Genomic DNA, 21,497 nt, shown 5'->3' on the forward strand with positions numbered 1-21,497 from the left:
TATTTAGATTTCTCTGATCACCTGAAGATAGAACATCACTGTCTTCAAGGCAATGCTTTGCTCCTTGACTAAGGCTACATGGGTGTAAGAAAGTATTTCTAGTTGAGTCAGTAACACATCTCGCATGATTTTCAATGTCCTCTTTAAAGACTTTTCAGTGTCACTTGGGGGAGCCCCAGTGTCCATACAATGCACGTAAAATGAGACCACTGCTGGCTTGTTTCCCTCGTTTTCGGCTCACAGTATAGGATGCAAAATCATATTTGCTTAAGTTGCTATTTAAAAGGAGGTTTCATTGTATGTATATAATACTTTAAACATAATTTGAAGTCATCAAGGAGTCCACTTTATAACTGATTGAATTTCTTCCATACATATGTTGAAACTGGGTGCAACATTAGTGCTAAATGAGCTACTTGTGTGAGATGTCTTATGTGATGTTCACAAAGCAGTGAACAGATTCTTCCTTCCTTCATTCATGGCTCTGCTACCTTTCCTTGTGGATGCTGAAGGCTCTGCTTCTTGCATCTCTATTCCTAAGCATTCAGAGCCTTAAAGACCCCGAGCAACATCTCCCATTGGATGGTAGTCCAGCTCATGCCCTTGGATGTTAGTTTCCATAAAAAGCCTTCACAGTGAAGTTCCTCAGCAAACAAGACTCATTCGAACTTTAAAGAAAGCCATTCATTGGGCTAGAGGGTTCTATGGAAGGACGTTGGGATTGAGGAAGAGATGAGAGTTCCCCTATTCTTTAGGAAAGTGAGAGTTATTGGTGTGGGAATGGAGACAAACCCGTGTCTCTGGAGGAATTCTGTATACCCAATCATGCCCAGGGAGCAAATCATTCCAACTGCACATCAAGTCTGGGAGCCGGCAGCTCAGCATCCTGGTACATCCCAGCTCTGAGAGCCGGCAGCTCAGCATCCTGGTACATCCCAGCTCTGAGAGCCGGCAGCTCAGCATCCTGGTACATCCCAGCTCTGGGAGCCGGCAGCTCAGCATCCTGGTACATCCCAGCTCTGGGAGCCGGCAGCTCAGCATCCTGGTACATCCCAGCTCTGGGAGCCGGCAGCTCAGCATCCTGGTACATCCCAGCTCTGGGAGCCGGCAGCTCAGCATCCTGGTACATCCCAGCTCTGGGAGCCGGCAGCTCAGCATCCTGGTACATCCCAGCTCTGGGAGCCGGCAGCTCAGCATCCTGGTACATCCCAGCTCTGGGAGCCGGCAGCTCAGCATCCTGGTACATCCCAGCTCTGGGAGCCGGCAGCTCAGCATCCTGGTACATCCCAACTCTGAACAGCTTTCTGGACAGGGGCTGTGCAGAAGACGCTAAGCTCACTGGCTATGATGTTGGCCAGTGCACCTGGATATCAGTAGCTCTGAGTCAGACGCTGCCCACAGGGATCTGTGATCTTCACAAGCACACGTGACTGATGAAGCTCAGTAAGGAGTGAGTCCTGGAGCAGAGGGATTTCCCCCAGCTCACTTCCCTGTGGAAATAACCATTGGCAAGTTAGCCCACTGGAGCCATACAATAACACCAGTGAGGCAGATGAGAATTTCATGCACATTTTCAGTGAGAATTGAGGCTTAGCCAGGTTCACAGAAATGCACCATGGGGATCCGGTGTCCTGAGGGAGCCCCATTCCCACAATGACACAACTAGGAATGAGACCCACAGTTCTGCCCCTTAAGGAAAGTAGTGGGTCAAATGTTGCTTCCCCAAGATGTACGTCCACATCCTAATTCCTGGAACCTGTGATTACCTTCTATGGCAAAACTGTGATGAAGTTAAGGATTCTGGAGAGAAGGACTTATCCTGGATTATCTAGGACCTAAATACAATCAATCGCATGTGTTTTTATAAAAGAGAGGCAGGGGGACAGACACACAGAGGAGAGACACACAGGAGAAGACCATGTAGAGAGGGAGGCAGAGATTAGAGTGACGTAGCCATAAGTGAAGGTATTCTAGTTTGCTAGCTGCCGGAATGCAATATACCAGAAACAGAATGGCTTTTAAAAAGGGAAATTTAATAAGTTACTAGTTTACAGTTCTAAGGCCAAGAAAATGTCCCAATTAAAACAAGTCTATAGAAATGTCCAATCTAAGGCATCCAGGGAAAGAGACCTTGGTTCAAGAAGGCCAATGAAGTTCAGGGTTTTTCTCTCAAGTGGAAGGGCACATGGTGAACACAGTCAGAATTTCTCATCTGGAAGGTCACATGATGAACACAGCATCATCTGCTAGCTTCCTCTCCTGGCTTCCTTTTCCATGAAGCTCCCCGGGAGGCATTTTCCTTCTTCATCTCCAAAGGTTGCTGGCTGGTGGACTCTGCTTCTCATGGCTATGTCGTTCTGCTCTGCTCTCTCTGAATCTTTCATTCTCTAAAATGTTTCCACTTTTTTTTAAAACTTTTTTTTGTTAATTAAAAAAATTAACAAGCAAAACATTAAGATATCATTCCATTCTACATATACAATCAGTAATTCTTAATATCATCACACAGTTGCATATTCATCATTTCTCAGAACATTTGCATCAATTTAGAAAAAAGAAATAAAAAGACAACAGAAAAAGAAATAAAACAATAACAGAGAAAAAAAGTATATACATACCATACCCCTTACCCCTCGCTTTCATTTACCACTAGCATTTCAAACTAAATTTATTTTAACATTTGTTTCCCCGACTATTTATTTTTATTCCATATGTTCTACTCTTCTGTTGATATAGTAGCTAAAAGGAGCATCAGACACAAGGTTTTCACATTCACAGAGTCTCATTGTGAAAGCTATATCATTGTTCAATCATCATCAAGAAACATGGCTACTGGAACACAGCTCTACATTTTCAGGCAGTTCCCTCCAGCCTCTCCACTTCATCTTGAACAACAAGGTGATATCTACTTAATGCATAAGAATAACCTCCAGGATAACCTCTTGACTCTGTTTGGAATCTCTCAGCCATTGACACTTAGTCTCATTTCACTCTTCCCCCTTTGGTCGAGAAGGTTCTCTCAATTCCTTGATGTTAATTCTCAGCTCATTCTAGGGTTTTTCTCAGTCCTTTGATCCTGAGTCTCAGCTCATTCCAGGATTTCTGTCCCACGTTGCCAGGAAGGTCCACACCCCTGGGAATCATGTCCCACGCAGAGAGGGGGAGGGTGGTGAGACTGCTCGTCATGTTGGCTGGAGAGAGAGGCCACATCTAAGCAACAAAAGAGGCTCTCTTGGGGGGTGACTCTTAGGCCTAAATTTTAAGTAGACTTGACCTATCCTTTGTGGGGTTAAGTTTCATATGAACAAACCCCAAGACTGGGGGCTCAGCCTATAGCTTTGGTTGTCCACACTGCTTGTGAGAATATCAAGAATTCAACTTGGGGAAGTTGAATTTCTCCCCACTCTCACCATTCCCCGAAGGGGGCTTGCAAATACTTTTCCAGTCACTGATCAAATCACTCTGGGATTCATCAGGGGATCACTCTGGACAAACCAACAAAATCTCATGTCCTACCTGAGATTCCAAGTACTTATGACATGCAATCAAACTATCTACATGAGTTATATTAGGAAATGCTCTAGTCAAAATCTAAATTTTGTATCAAATAAACATTTTTTGCTTTAGTCTCACACATAAGGTGACATTTTAAAGTATTAATTATCATCTATTTTCAGCACCCCGCAATAATGACATTCCTTTGTTCTTTCTCATGCAAAAACATTTTTAAAATTGTATCTTGTACATTTCACTACTATTATACACTCTAGGCATTCCTAGATTATACCATCTCGATCTTTAACATCTTTCTTTCTGATTTCACTTATGTCCCCAGCCCTCCTCCCTCTATCATTCTTACATGCAGCTTCATTCAATGTTTTAACATAATTGGATAACAGTTAGGTAGTATTGTGCTGTCCATTTCTGAGTTTTTGTATCCAGTCCTGTTGCACAGTCTGTATTCCTTCAGCTCCAATTACCCACTATCTTACCCTATTTCTATCTCCTGATGGTCTCTGTTACCAATGACATATTCCAAGTTTATTCACTAATGTCAGTTCATATCAGTGAGACCATACAGTATTTGTCCTTTAGTTTTGGGCTAGTCTCACTCAGCATAATGTTCTCAAGTTCCATCCATGTTGTTACATACTTCATAAATTTATTCTGTTTTAAAGCTGCATAATATTCCATCGTATGTATATAACACAGTTTGTTTTGCCACTCGTCTGTTGATGGACATTTTGGCTGTTTCCATCTCTTTGCAACTGTAAATAATGCTGCTATAAATATTGGTGTGCAAGTGTCCGTTTGTGTCTTTGCCCTTAAGTCCTCCGAGTAGATACCTAGCAATGGTATTGCTGGGTCATATGGCAATTCTATATTCAGCTTTTTGAGGAACTGCCAAACTGCCTTCCACAGTGGTTGCGCCATTTGACATTCCCACCAACAGTGAATAAGTGTGCCTCTTTCTCCACATCCTCTCCAGCACTTGTCATTTTCTGTTTTGTTGATAATGGCCATTCTGGTGGGTATGAGATGATATCTCATTGTGGTTTTGATTTGCATTTCTCTAATGGCCAGGGAAGTTGAGCATCTCTTCATGTGCCTTTTGGCCATTTGTATTTCCTCTTCTGATAGGTGTCTGTTCAAGTCTTTTTCCCATTTTGTAATTGGATTGGCTGTCTTTTTGTTGTTGAGTTGAACAATCTCTTTATAAATTCTGGATACTAGACCTTTATCTGATATGTCATTTCCAAATATTGTCTCCCATTGTGTAGGCTGTCTTTTTACTTTCTTGATGAAGTTCTTTGATGCAGAAAAGTGTTTAATTTTGAGGAGCTCCCATTTATTTATTTATTTCTTCAGTGCTCTTGCTTTAGGTGTAAGGTTCATAAGCCCGCCTCCAATTATAAGATTTATAAGATATCTCCCTACATTTTCCTCTAACTGTTTTATGGTCTTAGACCTAATGTTTAGATCTTTGATCCATTTTGAGTTAACTTTTGTATAAGGTGTGAGATACGGGTCCTCTTTCATTCGTTTGCATATGGATATCCAGTTCTCTAGGCACCATTTATTGAAGAGACTGTTCTGTCCCAAATGAGCTGGCTTGACTGCCTTATCAAAGATCAAATGTCCATAGATGAAAGGGTCTATATCTGAGCACTCTATTCAATTCCATTGGTCAGTATATCTATCTTTATGCCAGTACCATGCTGTTTTGACCACTGTGGCTTCATAATATGCCTTAAAGTCAGGCAGCATGAGACCTCCAGCTTCGTTTTTTTTCCTCAAGATACTTTTAGCAATTCGGGGCACCCTGCCCTTCCAGATAAATTCGCTTATTGGTTTTTCTATTTCTGAAAAGTAAGTTGTTGGGAAAATGTTTCCACTTTTATAGGACTCCAGTAAACCAATCAAGACCCATCCAAATGGGTGGAGACATGTCACCTAATCCAGTTTAACAACCACTCTTGACTAAATCACATCATCCAGGGAGATGATCTGATTACAGTTTCAAACATTCAGCATTGAATAGAGATTATTCTGCCTTTACAAAATAGGATTTGGATTAAAATATGGCTTTTCTAGGGGGCATACATCCTTTCAAATCAGCACAGAAGGGAATTTCGACAGTCACCAAAAGCTGGAAAAGGCCAGGAATGGAATCTCCTCTAGGTCCTGCAGGCATTGATCTTGGTTAGCTAGCTTCCAGAACTGTAAGAGAACAAAATTTTGTTGTTTTAAGCCATCAGTTTGTGGTAATTTTGTTATGGCAGCTCCAGAAAACTGATATAGGAATTTATAGACCAGCAGGAGAAGCAGACATTAAATGAATAATCATCATGATAATGACCCGTGCACAAGACTGATGATTGCTGTGAAGAAGCAGAGCATGTAGATGGCCTATGGAAGGGGAGCTGACCCAGTCTGGAGCTGTAGTCAGGCTTCCCTGGGAAAGTGACATCGAGTGGCAGTGGAGCCGGAGGTCAAGAGCTACAGTATTTGGGCTCAAATCCCAGCTCTGCCATTCAGTCCTGGGTGATCTTAGTCAAGCTGCTTCATCTCTCTAGGTCTCAGCTTCCCTTCTACAAAATGGGGATGATACTAACATTGACCTGTGAGGCTGTAGTGGGGTTCAGATGAGTTCAGTTATGTGAAGCACATATAACAATGCCTGACACATGACAAAAGCCGTGTAAGTGTTTGCTACTATCGTGTGAGTATTTGCTATTATTATTTTCCATTTAGATTGAGACCTGCAGGGTAGATAGGAAGAGTTGGCTGGACAAAGTGGGTGGGTTGAAGAGGTATGAGATGAGTCAGGCACAGGAAAAGCATCTATAAAGGAGTTTGAAGATAGGGAGAGTAAAAAAGTGCTTGGGGACAAAGTCTTTGCTTGCTCATCTCTGCTTGCCCAGGGCCTGGGAGTGTGCCTGAGATATTCATAGGTGTGAATATGTGTTTGTGGAATGTGTGAGTAACTGAAAAGAGAAATCTAAATTTCCTGTGTCCTTCTAAATACTTCAGAAAACTTGTCACATCGGTGGCTTTCCCAGCACAGATGGTTTAGGGTAGAGAGTGAGTTGTCACGCCCAAGGAAACCTATCCTGTGATGATTAGAATCATTTATTTCCATCTACTTCTACTGCTTTATAGTACAAGGCCAGTCAATTAGAATTTGTAATACAAGAAAGGACATTAGAGTTCATTGAGTCCAATCCCCAACCTTTACCTTGCTTTCTTGCCTGAAATCATGGTGCCTAGGAGCAGCTGGTGGGGTTTCCCCTTCAGTTCCTACGAAGTGAGCCTTGATGGCTTAAAGGTCATGGGGACTTTATCTCTAGAAGATCTTTGGTTTCCCATAGCCTCTATCAAGGTGTCTGAAGGACACATTCAATGTGATAAGACTCATCAATTAAGAGAACCACAGGGAATTGGGGTTCTAAACATATCTCTTTCCTAAATACAGAGGACTGATTAAATAAAAAGTACCAGCTCTTCATACCCCAAAGCTTATTTACTCCAAGCCCAGGACACACACTTCTCAGGTTGAGATTCTACTGCTCAGACGTTTGGAGAATGAATCCCCCATGGACTCAGGATACTTATGCCAGAAAATGCATGAAACAGAAAGAGCCCTACCTATGGAAATACCCTCAAATTTGATTTGCACCAGCTTAACTGTGGCTCTCCTCAGCACGGAGAACTTAACAAGCAACGGGGTTAAATGGAGACCTTTGTAGTGTCATTCAACTGTTCGTTAGTGAGCGGAGTCTGTGGGTTTGGGCTGATGCCTAAATCCACAGACCCAGACAAAGAGATCCATAGCTGGGGGAATGAGGGGTTGATTTACAGAGTGGGCTTGGACCATAGCTGGAGAGCTGCACAGGGCTGTGATTCAGATACTTGCGTGGCCAGCACCCCCTCTAGGGCAGCCCCCCAGGCTCCCTGTCTTGATGCTCAGGTGGCAGTCCTTCATGCCCCACGGATGGATTGATCATGGCGAGCTGGGAGTCACGAGGAGCAGGTTTCAGGGCTCCGTCATGGAAGACGACCTGACTTGAGTCAGCTGCCTGGTGAGCAAAGCGTTTCCCTCATAAATACTCACGGTCAGCTTATGTGACACTGCAGAGAGGGACAGCAGGCCAGTTAGAAGCTTGCATGTTGTGATATGAAGGGTCCACTGTGGGGTGTCTTTGGGGGACTTTTGAGAGAAAGGATCTTTTCTCCCATCAGTTATACGTGAATGCAGTAAAGACAGATGACCCCAGCATAGGGTGGTTGAAATGCATTTGCCTACACAGAGCTTCCCTTCATCAGGTCTCCTCTAACAGCCCCTTACAGAATGCTGGACGACATGCGACGCGGAAAGGAAACACAGTTTTGCAGGACAGGGTTAAATATCTCACTGACCTGAACGAGGAGGCCCAGCCCTGACCGTGCTTCTGTTGGGAGCTGGCTGGCGGGCCCTGGGAGTTGACAGGCCATTCCCACCATCCTCAGCCCACAGGCCTTTCCCACCTCTGCGATTTGGTTCCACTGTTCTCCTCTACTGGACCCTCTGCAGAGTCAATTCCACCCATCCTTCCAGCTCAGCTCAAATATCCCTTCTTTCATGTCAGAACATCTGCATGACTCCATCATCTGTAATGATGGTCTCCAGAGTAGGAGACAGGGGATCCGTGGGAAATGATCTATTCAGATACAAGGAGATGATTTTAGAACTTCTCTTTATATTTAATTTGTATCTTCAGCAGCAATGAGAGTTAAGCCTTTCTGATATTCAATATGTTAAATGGGCAGAGGTCCTTGCAACTACAATGTGCATACATATATTGAGTTGTACGGTGTGAAATTGTCACCATTTGACCATTTTTTGACTCACAAAGTGGCAATTTCATATGGTTCATATGAAATGCTACACAGGGGGTGAGTGCTTACAGGGTTTTTATTGCTAGGGATTCATGATTAGAGTTTTTTGATCGGTATGACAAAATTTAGCACTGTCTCTCATTATTGTTTCCCCAAAGTGGATCATAAGCCCTGAAGTCAGGGATCAAGGCTTTTACGTCTTGTCTCCCTCACACACCTAATCTCGACCTGGGCCAGTGCAGCCCAGAACACACGTGGAGGCCTGGCATGTTTGTGTTTAGCTCCTTCCACACTTCTCAGGGCCTTGGGAGCTATGGATTCTGATGATTTGGGTCACTGCGCTGGTGACAGACCAACATCCAAATATGGGAAACAGGGCTCTCCTCCCTGAAATACCCTCCCAACCTCCCCGAGGAGCCAGTCCATGCCTGTCAAATAAGGAAAACGGGCGCATTCAAAGACATCCAAACCTCCCCACTCGATAAGAGGCCGGGTGTGTGCCACTCTTCTCGTGGGCCCTGGGCGGCCCCGTGGGCTCAGGAGGGAGTGACCTGCAGGAACATTGGTCTGTGCAGCGGGGCCGCCTTAAACCGTGTCCCAGTTGACCTCACACGCCGTGTGGCCGGGGAGCAGGTGGCCGCCTGGGCACGGCACTGGAGCGCGCCCAACCACGCACCCCACAAAAGCCTCCTTCAAGTCTTAATCGGCGTTCCTGCAGGTGTGAAGCCATTTGAAAGAAGGGGCTTCTGAAGATGTTATATGAGTTAAGGGGCAACCACACTGAATCAAGGTGAGCTAACTCCGCCTGGCTGGAGGCCTTCTAAAGAGAGGAAATGTGGATGCAGCGGGTCAGAAGTCAGTGGAAGCTGGAGCTGAGGAACCCCGGAGAGGAGAGAGACGGCCGCGCGGCGAGGCCCGCCCGGGCTTGGTGTCCTTACAGTCTCAGCGTGATTGCAGAGCCCACGGCGGAGCCTATTTCAAAATGCCTTTTACGGCCCGTCCCAGTGCCTGACACCCACCATCCGCCCCAATCCTGGATTTGGAGCAAACTACGGAGACATGTCTGGCTCCCGGCAAGGTGGCGGGGCGGGAGAGGCCGAGGTCGCCGGCCGCCCGCAGCCTGGAGACCCGCGCGAGGAGACGGGCAGGAGGCGGCTCCCGGGTGCGGGTGGTCCCGGAGGGTCTGCTGCCTGCAGGTGGGGGGGGGGGGGGGGGCGCCCGGGCGAAAACCCGGAGAATCTGGGCGGGAGGGGACGACGCCCCCGCCCCCGCGGCGGGCTCGGGAAGATCTTCGCTTGGCCGGGGCGGCTGCGCGCGGCCGCGGGGAGGGCGGAGGGTAGGGGGCGAGCTTTTCCCCCGCACCCGCGGCGCTCCCCGCCCCCTGGGGCGCCCCGCCGTCGGCGCCTGGGCGCGCTTTCTGCCGAGGACCGGGGGGACCCTTCCCGGGGAGCGGGGCGGGGCGCGCGGATGCCGGGCCGACTCGGGGTCCCCGTGCCGCCGCCCGCCCCCGCGGAGCCCTGAAGACGCCGGTGCGAATCCCGAGGCGAGGCGGCCGCCGAGCTCAGCCCCGACCGGCCTCGGGACGCTTCTGGGCCGGCTGTGTGCCGGTGAAGCCGAAGTGCCCGGCCCGGCTGCCAGCGTCGTCCCGGGGCGGAGTCCGGGGGCCACTGGGGCCACCGCCGCACAGGAGACGCCTCGGTGGGGGCGGTGCTGCTCGTTCCCCTCTCCCGGCTGCAGGCCCGTCGGGGTTTCACTTGAGGCTCCGGCGGGCTGGGTTTGGGGGGGGGGGGGGGGGGGGGGGGGGGGGGCGCAGCTGAGGGGACAGAGGGCTCGGCAGCGCCATCCGCCGGGGAGAAGAAGAAACTCCGGTCCGACAAACTGCCCGTCTGCTTGGCTCTCCAATAAAGCCCCAGCTAGAATTGCAACCCCACCTGGAGATTAGGGTCTTGGTCTCAAGGGAAAGCCTGACAACCCAAATCCAAAAGGAGACCTTCAAAGCTAATACAAGTAGATACCAAAGTCTTAGATGAGGGAAGGAAATCAATCTGCAAAATAACCTTATTAAAACATTAAAATGCCCTGTGTACAACAGATCATAAAGCACGTGAAGGACCAGGCAGAGATGGCTTAGCCAAATGACCAAATTAAAACATTCAAGGGAACTCAGAATTTGGAACTAATTGAGTTTGTTTGTAACAATATAAGGATATCAAGAAGACAGAGGAGCATAAAGAAGAATTTGAAAGAATAAACAGAAAAATATCAGACATCACAGAGATGAAAGATACTTAGACCAAATTAAAAATATGTTAGAGACTCACAACAGTAGATTTCAGGAGACAGAAGAAAGAATAAGTAAATTAGAAGAGCACAACAAGGGAACTTGTATGTTCAAAAGGACAGATTGCTAGAAAGAAGGGGAAAAAAGGCAACTTGATCTCAAGGAAATGATGGACAGCATGAAGCATACAAATACAAGAATTATTGGTGTCCCAGAGGGAGAAGAGAAGAGTAGGGGGATAGGAAGGCTAGTTAAATATGTGAGCCTTTTCCCAACCCTTATAAAAGACAAATATCCAAACCAAACAAGCCCAGTGAATCTCAGATAGAATAAATCCAAATAGGCTTACTTCAAGGCATATTCTTAACAGAATATCAAATCTTGAAAAGAAGCAAAAATGTCATGAAAGCAGCAAGAGAAAATAAATTTATTACATATAAGGGAAAACATAAGACTGAGCTCAGACTACTCAACAGCCACCATGGAGATATGATATTTAGGCAGTGGTATGACATATTTAAGATTCTGAACGAGAAGGACTTTCAGCCAAGAATTCTTCATTCTGCCAAGTTGTCCTGCAAAATTGAGGGCAAGATTAAAATCTTCAAAGATAAACAATGGCTGCAAGACTTTGCCAACAAGAGACCTGCCCTACAAGAAACAATGAAGGGAGTGCTTTCAACTGAAAAAAAGACTGAAGAGGTAGGTCTGGGAGAGAGTACAGAATTGAAGAGTATTAGCAAGGGTAACTTAAAGGATAAAAAGTGAGAAAGGGAAAAGAATATATAGATCCGACAAAAATACAGGATACTTAAAGGATAAAAAGTGAGAGAGGGAAAAGAATATATAGATCTGACAAAAATGTAGGATAAGATGCTAGACCCAAGAACTGCTTTTACAGTAATAATTCTGAATGTTAATGGACTAAATTCACTAATTAAAGGACACAGATTGACAGAATGGATTAAATAATATGATCTATCTATATACTGCTCATAAGAGACTTATCTTAGACCCACGGATACAAACAGATTGAAAGTGAAAGGATGGAAATAGATGTTCTATGCAAGCTATAACCAAAAGAAAGCACAAGTAGCTATAGTAATATTAGTTAAAATAAATTTTATATGTTACATTATCATAAAAGATAAGATTTTCATGTTAATCTTAACAACATTTGTGTCTTTATGTTTTCCTGGAGTCAAAAACTTGAAAATGTTTAGTAACATGGGTCATTACTTTAGCAAAGTTTGTTTCTAGTAACTTTCTGCTGATATTTTGAGAATGTTCAGTTTTGAAAGCTTATCAAATAGTATTCAAGTTAATGTTTAATGTTTAGAATTTAAGAAACTCTGATATCTGTATTTGTAGATTTTTTCCTTATTTGCCTGAGTTTTAAATTGGTTAAAGGAACTTACTGTACAAACACAGGCTTTATTTGGATACTTTAGTTAAATGTGCTTATGGATAAGCTAACTAGGATATCCATTTTTGGGTGGTTCTAAGTGTGCATTGCTTGTTTCTTTAAATAAAATATTTAAATCTAAAAAAAGATAAAGAGAATGCACGGAAAGTTTTAATGTGTGGTTGAATGATAAAAATGTAATGAAGTTTAGAATAATAAAATATAGAATATTCTTATTCTTACTGTACATTCCATAGTAGTTCATCTGAAAGGTGAGCTCTAATAGATCTAAGACCTTGTCTTTGGGGTGCTGCAGCATAACGAAAGAGCTGTAGACATTGGGATTGCAGCTCTTTCACCTCCAATTGGGCAGCCTTGGATAATTTAACCACTGCGACTTTTGGCTTCACCTGTAAAGAGCAGCGATAACACCTGTATTTCAGAGTTGTTTTAGGGTTAGGTATGATGCCTGTAGAGAACCAAGCACAGTGTCTGGACATGACTGTTGCTGAATAAACAGTAACTCCTATTTTCTACTGTGGATTGCTTTATCATTTCCAAGATACTTTCCCAAGTACTTATTTGTTCCAGATACAGCCTCGGGAATTGGGCTGGACTGTATTATTATTAATCCCATTTTACCGATGAAGAATAGGCAGGTTATGTGCTGTAGCTGGGCTGCAAGCCAGGTCTTCCTGCACTGAACCCCACAATCTTTTCTACTCCATCATTCTCTCCTTTTAGGGAGACCAGCTGACAGTCTGCTGAGGGCAGTCCTACCCTCCCCCCACTCCCACCCCCACCAGGGCACAGTCCAGGAGCCTGGGGGAAAGGAACAAACAAAGGGTGGATACCAAAGACATTCCTAGTTTTGCCACAACAATCTCTGAAACGGAGTTACTGTGTGTTCTGCTGTCTGATTGCAATCACCATTGTAAGTTAGTTCCTCTGGAGAGCTATGAATGAAAAATTCTCCCCAGAATCCACACAGTTTCTCCTTTAATCACAGGAAATTTTTATTGGCATGCTTTTTTTATGTTATTAGAATAATGTCATCTTATCCTTAACATTTATGGACTGGTGTCTAACTCACAGAAGGAGCTCACAGAGTATTTGTTGAACGTCACTGAGCAGACGTTGGGATTTTACTCTCACGGAAGTGTTTCTGACCGCTCCGGTGGGTGTTGGGTCCGGGAAGGCACTGCAGGATTCGTCACCATGAAGGGTGGTGACATTACTGAGCTGGGTCTGCCTTTGTCTTCCACTCCTCATTCAAAGGGTTGGCTTTGCCTATTGTTTCAGGCTACATTTCTTTCACCATGGATCCCTCCAATGCGAGTGAAAAGTTGGAATGACGGTATAGGAAGGTCTGGGAACATCTGCTGTCACAAAGGAAGCGCTGTAGCTGCCAACCCATTGTTGGGAAGAATGTAGGGAATGGCTCAAGGTCAGAGTTGAAGGGGTCAGTGCTGTTTTCCATCTGGCACCGGCTGATGGGCCTTTGGGGAGGTGTCCTCACAGATGGGATACTCGGGGCGGGGGCGCGGGGAGTGTATCAGGTTGTTGGGGCTGCTGTAAGGACTTACTCAAATGTGATGGCTTAAAACAATAGAAATGTATTCTCTCACAGTTCTGGAGGCCAGAATCTGAAATCGAGGGGTTGGCAGGGTCTAGCTTCCTCCAAAGGCTTTAGGGAAGAATTCATCCTGGCCTCTTCCAGCTTCCATGACTGCAGGTTTGCCTGGGCTTGGGGCTGCGTCCCTCCATTCCGAGTCTCTCTTGTCACATGGCCTTCTCCCTTGTGTTTCTCTTCTTCTGTCTACATCTTCTCTTCCTGTGATTATTAGGGACACTTGACACTGGATTTAGGGCCTACTACGTTACTTCAGGATGATTTCATCTCAAGATCCTTAACTTGATTACATCTGCAAAGACTCCCCCACCTACCAAAATGTCATATTCATAGTTCCAAGGGTTTGGACTTGAACATGTTTTTTTGGAGAGCCACAATTCAACCCCCTACATGTGGAGATGTTGGCTAAAGTTGCTTTTGAAAGTGATGCTGGTAAAATGATTTATGGAGAAATCCCCAATCAACATCAATCATATTCCTTGTTTCTTATTTAAAAGAGGAAAGCTGTTGTATTTAATTTTGTGTGCCTAGCAATATTTTTTCACGTGGGAGAAGGTGCCATTTATGAAATATTTCCGTTTTTGCCATCTTGTCTCTTAATCTTTTGGACTGTGGTCACACAAGGAATTCTCTCAGGAGCTAATTTCACATCTTTAAATTCTTTTTCTTCTGCATATTAAAGAAATCTCTCCCAGCTTCTGATCAGTCATATTGAAATTTAAAAAAAAAAAAAAGTGCTTACTATGAAATTCACTGTTGTATTTTAGAAATGATGAACCAGATCCAGAATGTTTTCATGGACTGTAGAGGATCTATTTCAATCATTTAAAAAAATTGATGACCAAGATATTTTATTCAAATGTTTTTATATAGAAAAAAAGTCAAATCAGGTTGGCCACATGAAAGAAAATAGACGGTTATGGTAAAAGTATCGTTGTGAAGTTATTGTGAAGCCATTTAAATCCAGTTAATCTAGATCGTCTTTGTATGACTGTCATGCCAAGTCTATGTATAAAAACTGAACTTACTTTAGCTTCTATTTTTCCCCAAAAGACAAAATTCTGCTCTCTGGAAAAATGGAAGCTCTTTATTATGAGCTTATTTGTCACACCATTGTTTGGAATTCAAAAGTTTATAAACATCCTAAATATCCATCAACAGGAAGAAGGTGGTAGAGTATGATCTGAGGCTAGGCAGTGGCAGCATTCGAGCTGTGTGTGCATCAGTGCCTCGTAGGGAGGAGAGCTGGATGCCCGATATAGCAGTGGTAACTTGAGGTGGGCCTGATTCTCTAAAGATCTGGTCCTCAGATCTAGAGTTCTAAGAATTTAATTGTACAAGAGTATCCAGAGTTGAACAGGTTCTAGGGTCTAACTCATGCCAATCAAACTCATAAGAAACTGATTTATAACCCCAAATACTCCACTTTAGTAATTTTCAACAAGTGATCATTCTTTTCCAGTGATAGGAATATTTGTTTTCATTATCTAGGGCACCCCCTCCCAGTATTAAGCTACTTGGGGAACTGAATTGAGAAGATTGTAAGATGGCATAAAATAGTTGTGCTGGTTTGAAATGATGTATGTACCCTAGAAAAGCCATGTTTTAATCTTAATCCCATTTTGTAAAGCCAGCCGTTTCTTCTAATCCCTATTCAATACTGTACGTTTGAAACTAATCAGATATCTCCCTGGAGATGTGATTTAATCAAGAATGGTTGTTAAACTGGGTTAGGTGACAACATGTCTCCACCCATTTGGGTGGGTCTTGATTAGTTTCTGAAGTCCTATAAAAGAGGAAACATTTTAGAGAATGAGAGAGATTCAAAGAGAGAGAGCAGAATGACATAGCCACGAGAAGCAGAGTCCACCAGCCTTTGGAGATGAAGAAGGAAAATGCCTCCCAGGGAGCTTCATGAAACAGGAAGCCAGGAGAGGAAGCTAACAGATGACGCCGTGTTTACTGTGTGCCCTTCCAGATGAGAGAGGAACCCTGACCGTGTTCACCATGTGCCTTTCCAGATGAGAGAGGAGCTCTACCTGTGTTTACATGTGCCCTTCCACCTGAGAGAGAAACCCTGAACTTCATCGGCCTTTTTGAACCAAGGTATCTCTCCCTGGATGCCTTTGGACATTTCTATAGACTTGTTTTAATTGGGACATTTTCTCAGCCTTAGAACTGTAAACTAGCAACTTATTAAATTCCCCTTTTTAAAAGCCATTTCATTTCTGGTATATTGCATTCTGGTAGCTAGCAAACTGGAACAACAGTCAAAGGGAAATGGTGAATCCTGAGATGTATTTCATCGCGGTCATGGTGGACGTCTCCTTTGCTGGCTCCTCTGCATACCTCTGACCTCATAACCAGGTACACTGGTGCTCAGATCTTGAACTTATCTTTTTCTATACTCATGCCTATGGTGATCTCAACAGTCTTATAGTTTTTTTTTTTTAGTCTTATAGTTTTAAGTACTGAAAACTCCCAGGTTTATATCTCCAGCCTGATCTCTTACTTAAGCTCATAAGCCCTGCCTCCTGCTTGTTACCTCTATCTTATATCGAATAGGCATCTCAGCGTCTACATATTCAACACAGAACTGCTTCTTCCCCCCCAAAATCTACAACATCCACAGGCTTCCCTTTGCCGATTAATGGCAACTCCATTTGCCCAGTTGCTCCAGTCAGAATTATTGGGGGTCACCCTTGACTCCTGTTTGTCTCATGCCCCATATCCAGTCCTTCAGATAATTCTGTTGGCTTTATTCAAAACATAACCAAGGCCAGACCCCTTCACACCACCTCCACCGCTTTCCCCCTGGCCTGAACCACCACCATCATCTCTTGCTTGGATTAGCACACTGGACTTTTAACCACTTGGTTCTCAACCAGAAGGGAGTGATTGTTGTGAAATGTAAGCAAATTCCATCACTCCTTTGCTCAGAACTTTCCACTAGCTTCCCATCTGTCCCCTGCCTCTTTGACTTCATCTCAGTGCATTCTCCCCCTCCCTCTTCTCTAGCCATTCAAGCTTCCCTGCATCTCTAACATGCCAGACATGCTCCTGCCCAGGCCTCTGGCATTCCTTCTGCCCAGATGTGTTTCTCCAGATAACCATTTGCTCACGCCCTTGCCTCTTTAAGTCCTTGCCCAAATCCCTTCTCAGTTAGGTCTTCCCTGACTGCCACATTCAGCACGGTACTCCCTCCTCCCTGCTTCTCCTCTTTCCTTCCCCAGATCTGTTTTTCTCCTTTACCACCCTCTAACTTTCCACATTCTCTAGGATTTACTTATTTATTTTGGGTATGGTCTGTCTGCCATGCTAACAAAATCCCATGGGCATGGATTTTTGTCTATTTATTTCATTATATATCCCCGCATTTTAAAACAGGGTCTGACAATACATGTTCGTTGAATGAAAGAAAGAAAGAAAGAATGAATGAACAAACTAACAGATTATTCCTATCCCACAACAGAGTGTATCTCTTGAGCATCTAAAATACTTTGTTCACCAAAGTCAGTGTCTTTTATCCTTGGATTTTGCTGGACAAACATCTGTGTCATACAACCCCTTTCCAGCTAGCCCTGTGCCTGTCACAGCTCCAGCTTCAGCTATAAGAGCTCCAGGAGGGTGATACTTTCTTTTTAACATATTTTTTTATTTAAGGAAACAAACAGTACACTTAGAACCACCAACAATGGATATCTTAGTTAGCTTAACCATAGGCATATTTAAACAAAGGGGTGATACTTTCTTATACCTTTGTGAGGTTACACCTGGGCACTGTAAGTGCTTTTGGTTATTTAAGCATGTATTTCCGACGACCTCATTTGTTATTTCTGTAACATCCAGTGGGTAACCACCACTCCAGAAACATTTGGTAATCTCGCTGTGCAACAGGCATGTGATATTTTCTCAAAGATCTTCATTAGTGGCAAGTGAAGCTGATAGGAGAGAAGGGGGCAGGAAAGAGAAAAATGGGAGTTGGTCTCAGGAAAACCAGGTCTCAGGATCACATACTATTGTAGTACAACCTGGAGCCCTTTGATACAGAAATAGAGCGCATGATGCTTTGTATATGTCTGATAAAAGGACCCCAGAGAGAGCAGAAGTGTCAAGGAACAATGTTCAGTGAATTCAATCTGGCATTTTGTCCATACCCAGGTGTTTACATGTAAGCTGAGCCCACGGACTAAAAATGCATATCCTTCACACTACCCGTCCAGCCTTCACCCTTCTATGCCAAGACTTTAAATTTATTATGCATTGTTGACCCAGAACTTATACTTCTTGAACTTGAAAACCTAGGACCTACTTTCCATTCTGACCTGATTTGAAGCTTCAGGAAAAGCAAAGAAAAATGCAGTCCTTCAAGAAAAGCAAGCCCTCTGATGTTCACCACAAGTGGATGGCCATTACAGGTGCATGTGTAAATATTTGGCTTTATTTCAAGGACATTCTTCTCCCACTTCATTGGACTTTTAATTATCAAAAGTTCAGATCTTAGAGCAGGCATTGTTCCTCCATTAAAGCATTTATCACAAGTGGCCCCTGCCATGAACACTAAATACACAGCAATTAAAATAAAGCAAGGTGTCTGCAGTTACTTGTGCTTTCCCTGCTCATTAAGGCAGATCCTTGAAGGTGACACATGAAACAGAATGAAATCCTGGTTTTCAACTGGTTCTTCCAGATTGAAATAAAAAAATGTTAACAAGGATTAAAACGAGGCTTTAACACAGCACAAACAGTTAACTTCGGCATGGCCTGTTCCCCTGATGTCTCTGCTGGAAGAGCCATTTCCTTAAGCTTCCAGTTCCCTTGGCAGATCCATCAGTTTTAAGTCATCTCCTGGGGATGGTGTGTAACAGGATATAAATTTACACTTGACTTGCCAAGAGGCTTTGGTCTTTTTCAGTCTGTGGATCTATAGTGGTTCATTTCCTGCTAGAAAAGGGACGTTTTCTGAAAGATCTCATGGAAGCTCTTATGAAGAAACTGCGGTCCAAAGGGTTAGAGCAGAACCGAACTTTAACCCTGGTCTTCTCTACTATGGAGCACCACATGGAAACTGCACACCTAGAATTCCTAAACTCTGCCAAATTCAACAGTCCCGACTTAACAAAAATCGAGTATTTTTTTGAGGAAGGCATGATGCTGACGACTCACCTGCTTCTAGGATCCAGGCTTTATGTGGGTAGTAGGGTTGGCGGATCAGGGCAGATAAGGGCAGATCAGGGCATGGCCCTGGTTCCACCTCCAGGAGTGGAGATGGTGTGGGGAGCAGCAGATCCCGATGACCTCAGGGGCTGAGGCACCTGGATCTGGCAGTGGCCAAGGGCCAAGGAGCAGTGGGATTCCTAGCAACAGAGATTCCAGAGTGGGGGATGTTACCCAGGCCCCTAGGGAGTTGGAGTTCCCCTCCTAGAGATCACCTCCACTGAAGTCTGTTCTTGGGTAGCCATGCCCTAGACACTCAAGACCAGACCACCTGTCCCAGGGAGGAGTAGGTGAAGCTGCTGCCTCTCATGACAACTCTCCCCAGTGGGGAGAAACTAGGAACCAGGCAAAAGATCATACACCTTTCAGGACAAACAGGGCAAAAGTACTCCCAAGGTATGCTTTGTCTTCTTACCCCATTCCTCAGCTTGACTTTTAACCTCTCTGCTATGGCTGAAACCTGATGAAAGGGACAGCTTGATTCCACTCCCCACCCCACCCCATGGGTTTACTTCCTATGACCACTTGTAATTCACTCCCAATCAAGTCAAGAGGCAGATGGTCCATAATTTATAATCTTGTCTGGAGATGTCCTCAAGTGTGAGCAGAGGCAGGAGATTCCCAATCAAAGTTCTGACGCATTGTCGTACGCAATCATCTGTTTTATTTGAAAACATGTCTACACTGCACTGAACACCAACGCAGTCATGACCAAGAAACCCATAGTCCTGTCCCAGCAGGTATTGGGTCCAGTGTATGACTTGGGATGGATTATTATTTTTCCTAGTGTGGGGAAATAAGGAAAGGAAAGGAGATGAAAAAGAAGAAATGGGTATTATTTCTAATTCCTGTTAAGGGATTTGAGTGATGAAACTGAAGAAGATTTAAGCTCTTTTCTCAATTGAATATGGAACCCGGGCTGGTGGACCAGCAGGATTTGGGTAACACAAGGGCAGACTGTTTAAAATAACATCCACACATGATTGAAAAAAAATAATTGGGAGGAACAGACTGTGCTTCCACCTGATAGTTTGCTTTTCCTGTTTTATGAACTCTTACAGGTTTTGAGGACATCAGAATCATACAACCACAATCATGAAAGTGCATCTGCTCAGCATGAAAACTTTTTGTTTAGAAAAAAACATTCAATTGATTTTTATGAAGAGATGGGCTGAGGCGAATGGTGCCAAATTGGGGCTGTGGGCTCCATTATTTAGAACTCTTCAGCGTAACTCCACAGAAATAGGTGGGATGACATAAAGACTAGGCATATCCTTTTAAAAATTGAGTCTTAAATCTAGCTGCTTTCTTAAAATCAATATTGTACAAACTTATTTTTCCCTTCCCCTATCTCTCCTCTGAGACAGAAAATACATGTTGGGAAATGAGCACGTTCTACTAACACTTGAACCGCTGGCACAACTGGGCATGCAACAGCCTTCTCAGTATCAAGAGCCAAGGTCTCCACATTCCAGAACAACGCAAGAATCTGAAGGGTTCAGGGAAGAGAAGTCGATACCTTAGCTCTGGCCCCAATCAGCTGAGGCAAGCAAAGGAGGCAGCTGGGAACAAATCTTTGAGTCATCGAGCTGTTGCTGAAGAAGATGGTAAAGCACGTCTAGAGGCTGTGTGGTGGCCTTGTTTGTGAGGAACAAAATCCTTTCCCCAAAGTATAGATGCTTCCTGTTTATGAGTTAAAATAGATGCCTTAGAAATGATTTATCTGGACCAGCTAAAGGCAGCTGCTCATGACATATCACCCAAGTTTAGCTTTTCTACTTGATTATTCATAGGACTTCCAAAAAAGACACAAACTAGACAGGAATGTGTACATTTCAACAGATCAGAAATTGCAAAATGCTTGTGCCGTTTACTGACACAGCACTAGACCCAAGTACTCCATTGGTATAAATATTTCCAGATTCCTTTTCATTTTATAATAACAAGGAATGTTCAGAATGAAGATGCAATAACAGTGTCTAACATGGATAGAATTACATCGTCTATCTTAGTTACAAATCCCTTTACATAATTTTGCTCCATTTTCTAGGCATTTTAAAATCCTCTCTACAAAATTTGTATTCAAAGAGTTTCCAAAGGCAAATGCTTAGAGAAGCAAGTTTTGTGACTTCTTTCCTTTGGTTACTTTGGCAAGTGGAGGGATCACCATGGATTTACAGCAGGGTGGGCAGCCTGTCCACGGGTCATAATCTCCCAGTCTCCAGGACAGGTTGAAATAAGGAACTCTCTTTTTTAAAACATGTTGGCAGAAGGGCACAACTCTTTAGCTCTTTAGATCCTGTGAAAACAAAGAGAGACTGTTACTTCTTTTACCGGCACTGTGAAGTGTAATGCCTACTGTCCTATCCTAATGAGTCGTTGTTCCTACTGTCCTTTCCTTTAAGCTTCCCGATTCTGGAACCTGGTACTCTTCTGCCTCTCTGCCCCCTCATTCCTCCACCCTGATCCTCACCCAGCCAGATGCAGATTCCCAGGCATCTCCCACCATGACGAACCTACAGCCACATCATCACTAGTGTCCGCCAACCCCCAGTGTATATCATTAGTTCTCTCTCCATCTC

The 21,497-nt window shown here is 44.1% G+C and overlaps 1 protein-coding gene across 1 annotated transcript in view; it reads right to left on the minus strand.

Moving 5' to 3' along the window:
- Window positions 1–17,004: 17,004 nt before the first annotated feature.
- Window positions 17,005–21,497, minus strand: part of PDPN (podoplanin) — a 33,312-nt gene continuing 28,819 nt past the window's right edge. The window contains exon 5 of the mRNA XM_077151240.1: window positions 17,005–21,214. Within this exon, the coding sequence (XP_077007355.1) occupies window positions 21,208–21,214 (7 nt within the window). The 3' untranslated portion in view covers window positions 17,005–21,207. The remainder of the gene's footprint in view (window positions 21,215–21,497) is intronic.

Source organism: Tamandua tetradactyla, chromosome 2 (assembly GCF_023851605.1).
Source record: "Tamandua tetradactyla isolate mTamTet1 chromosome 2, mTamTet1.pri, whole genome shotgun sequence".
NCBI lineage: Eukaryota > Metazoa > Chordata > Mammalia > Pilosa > Myrmecophagidae > Tamandua > Tamandua tetradactyla.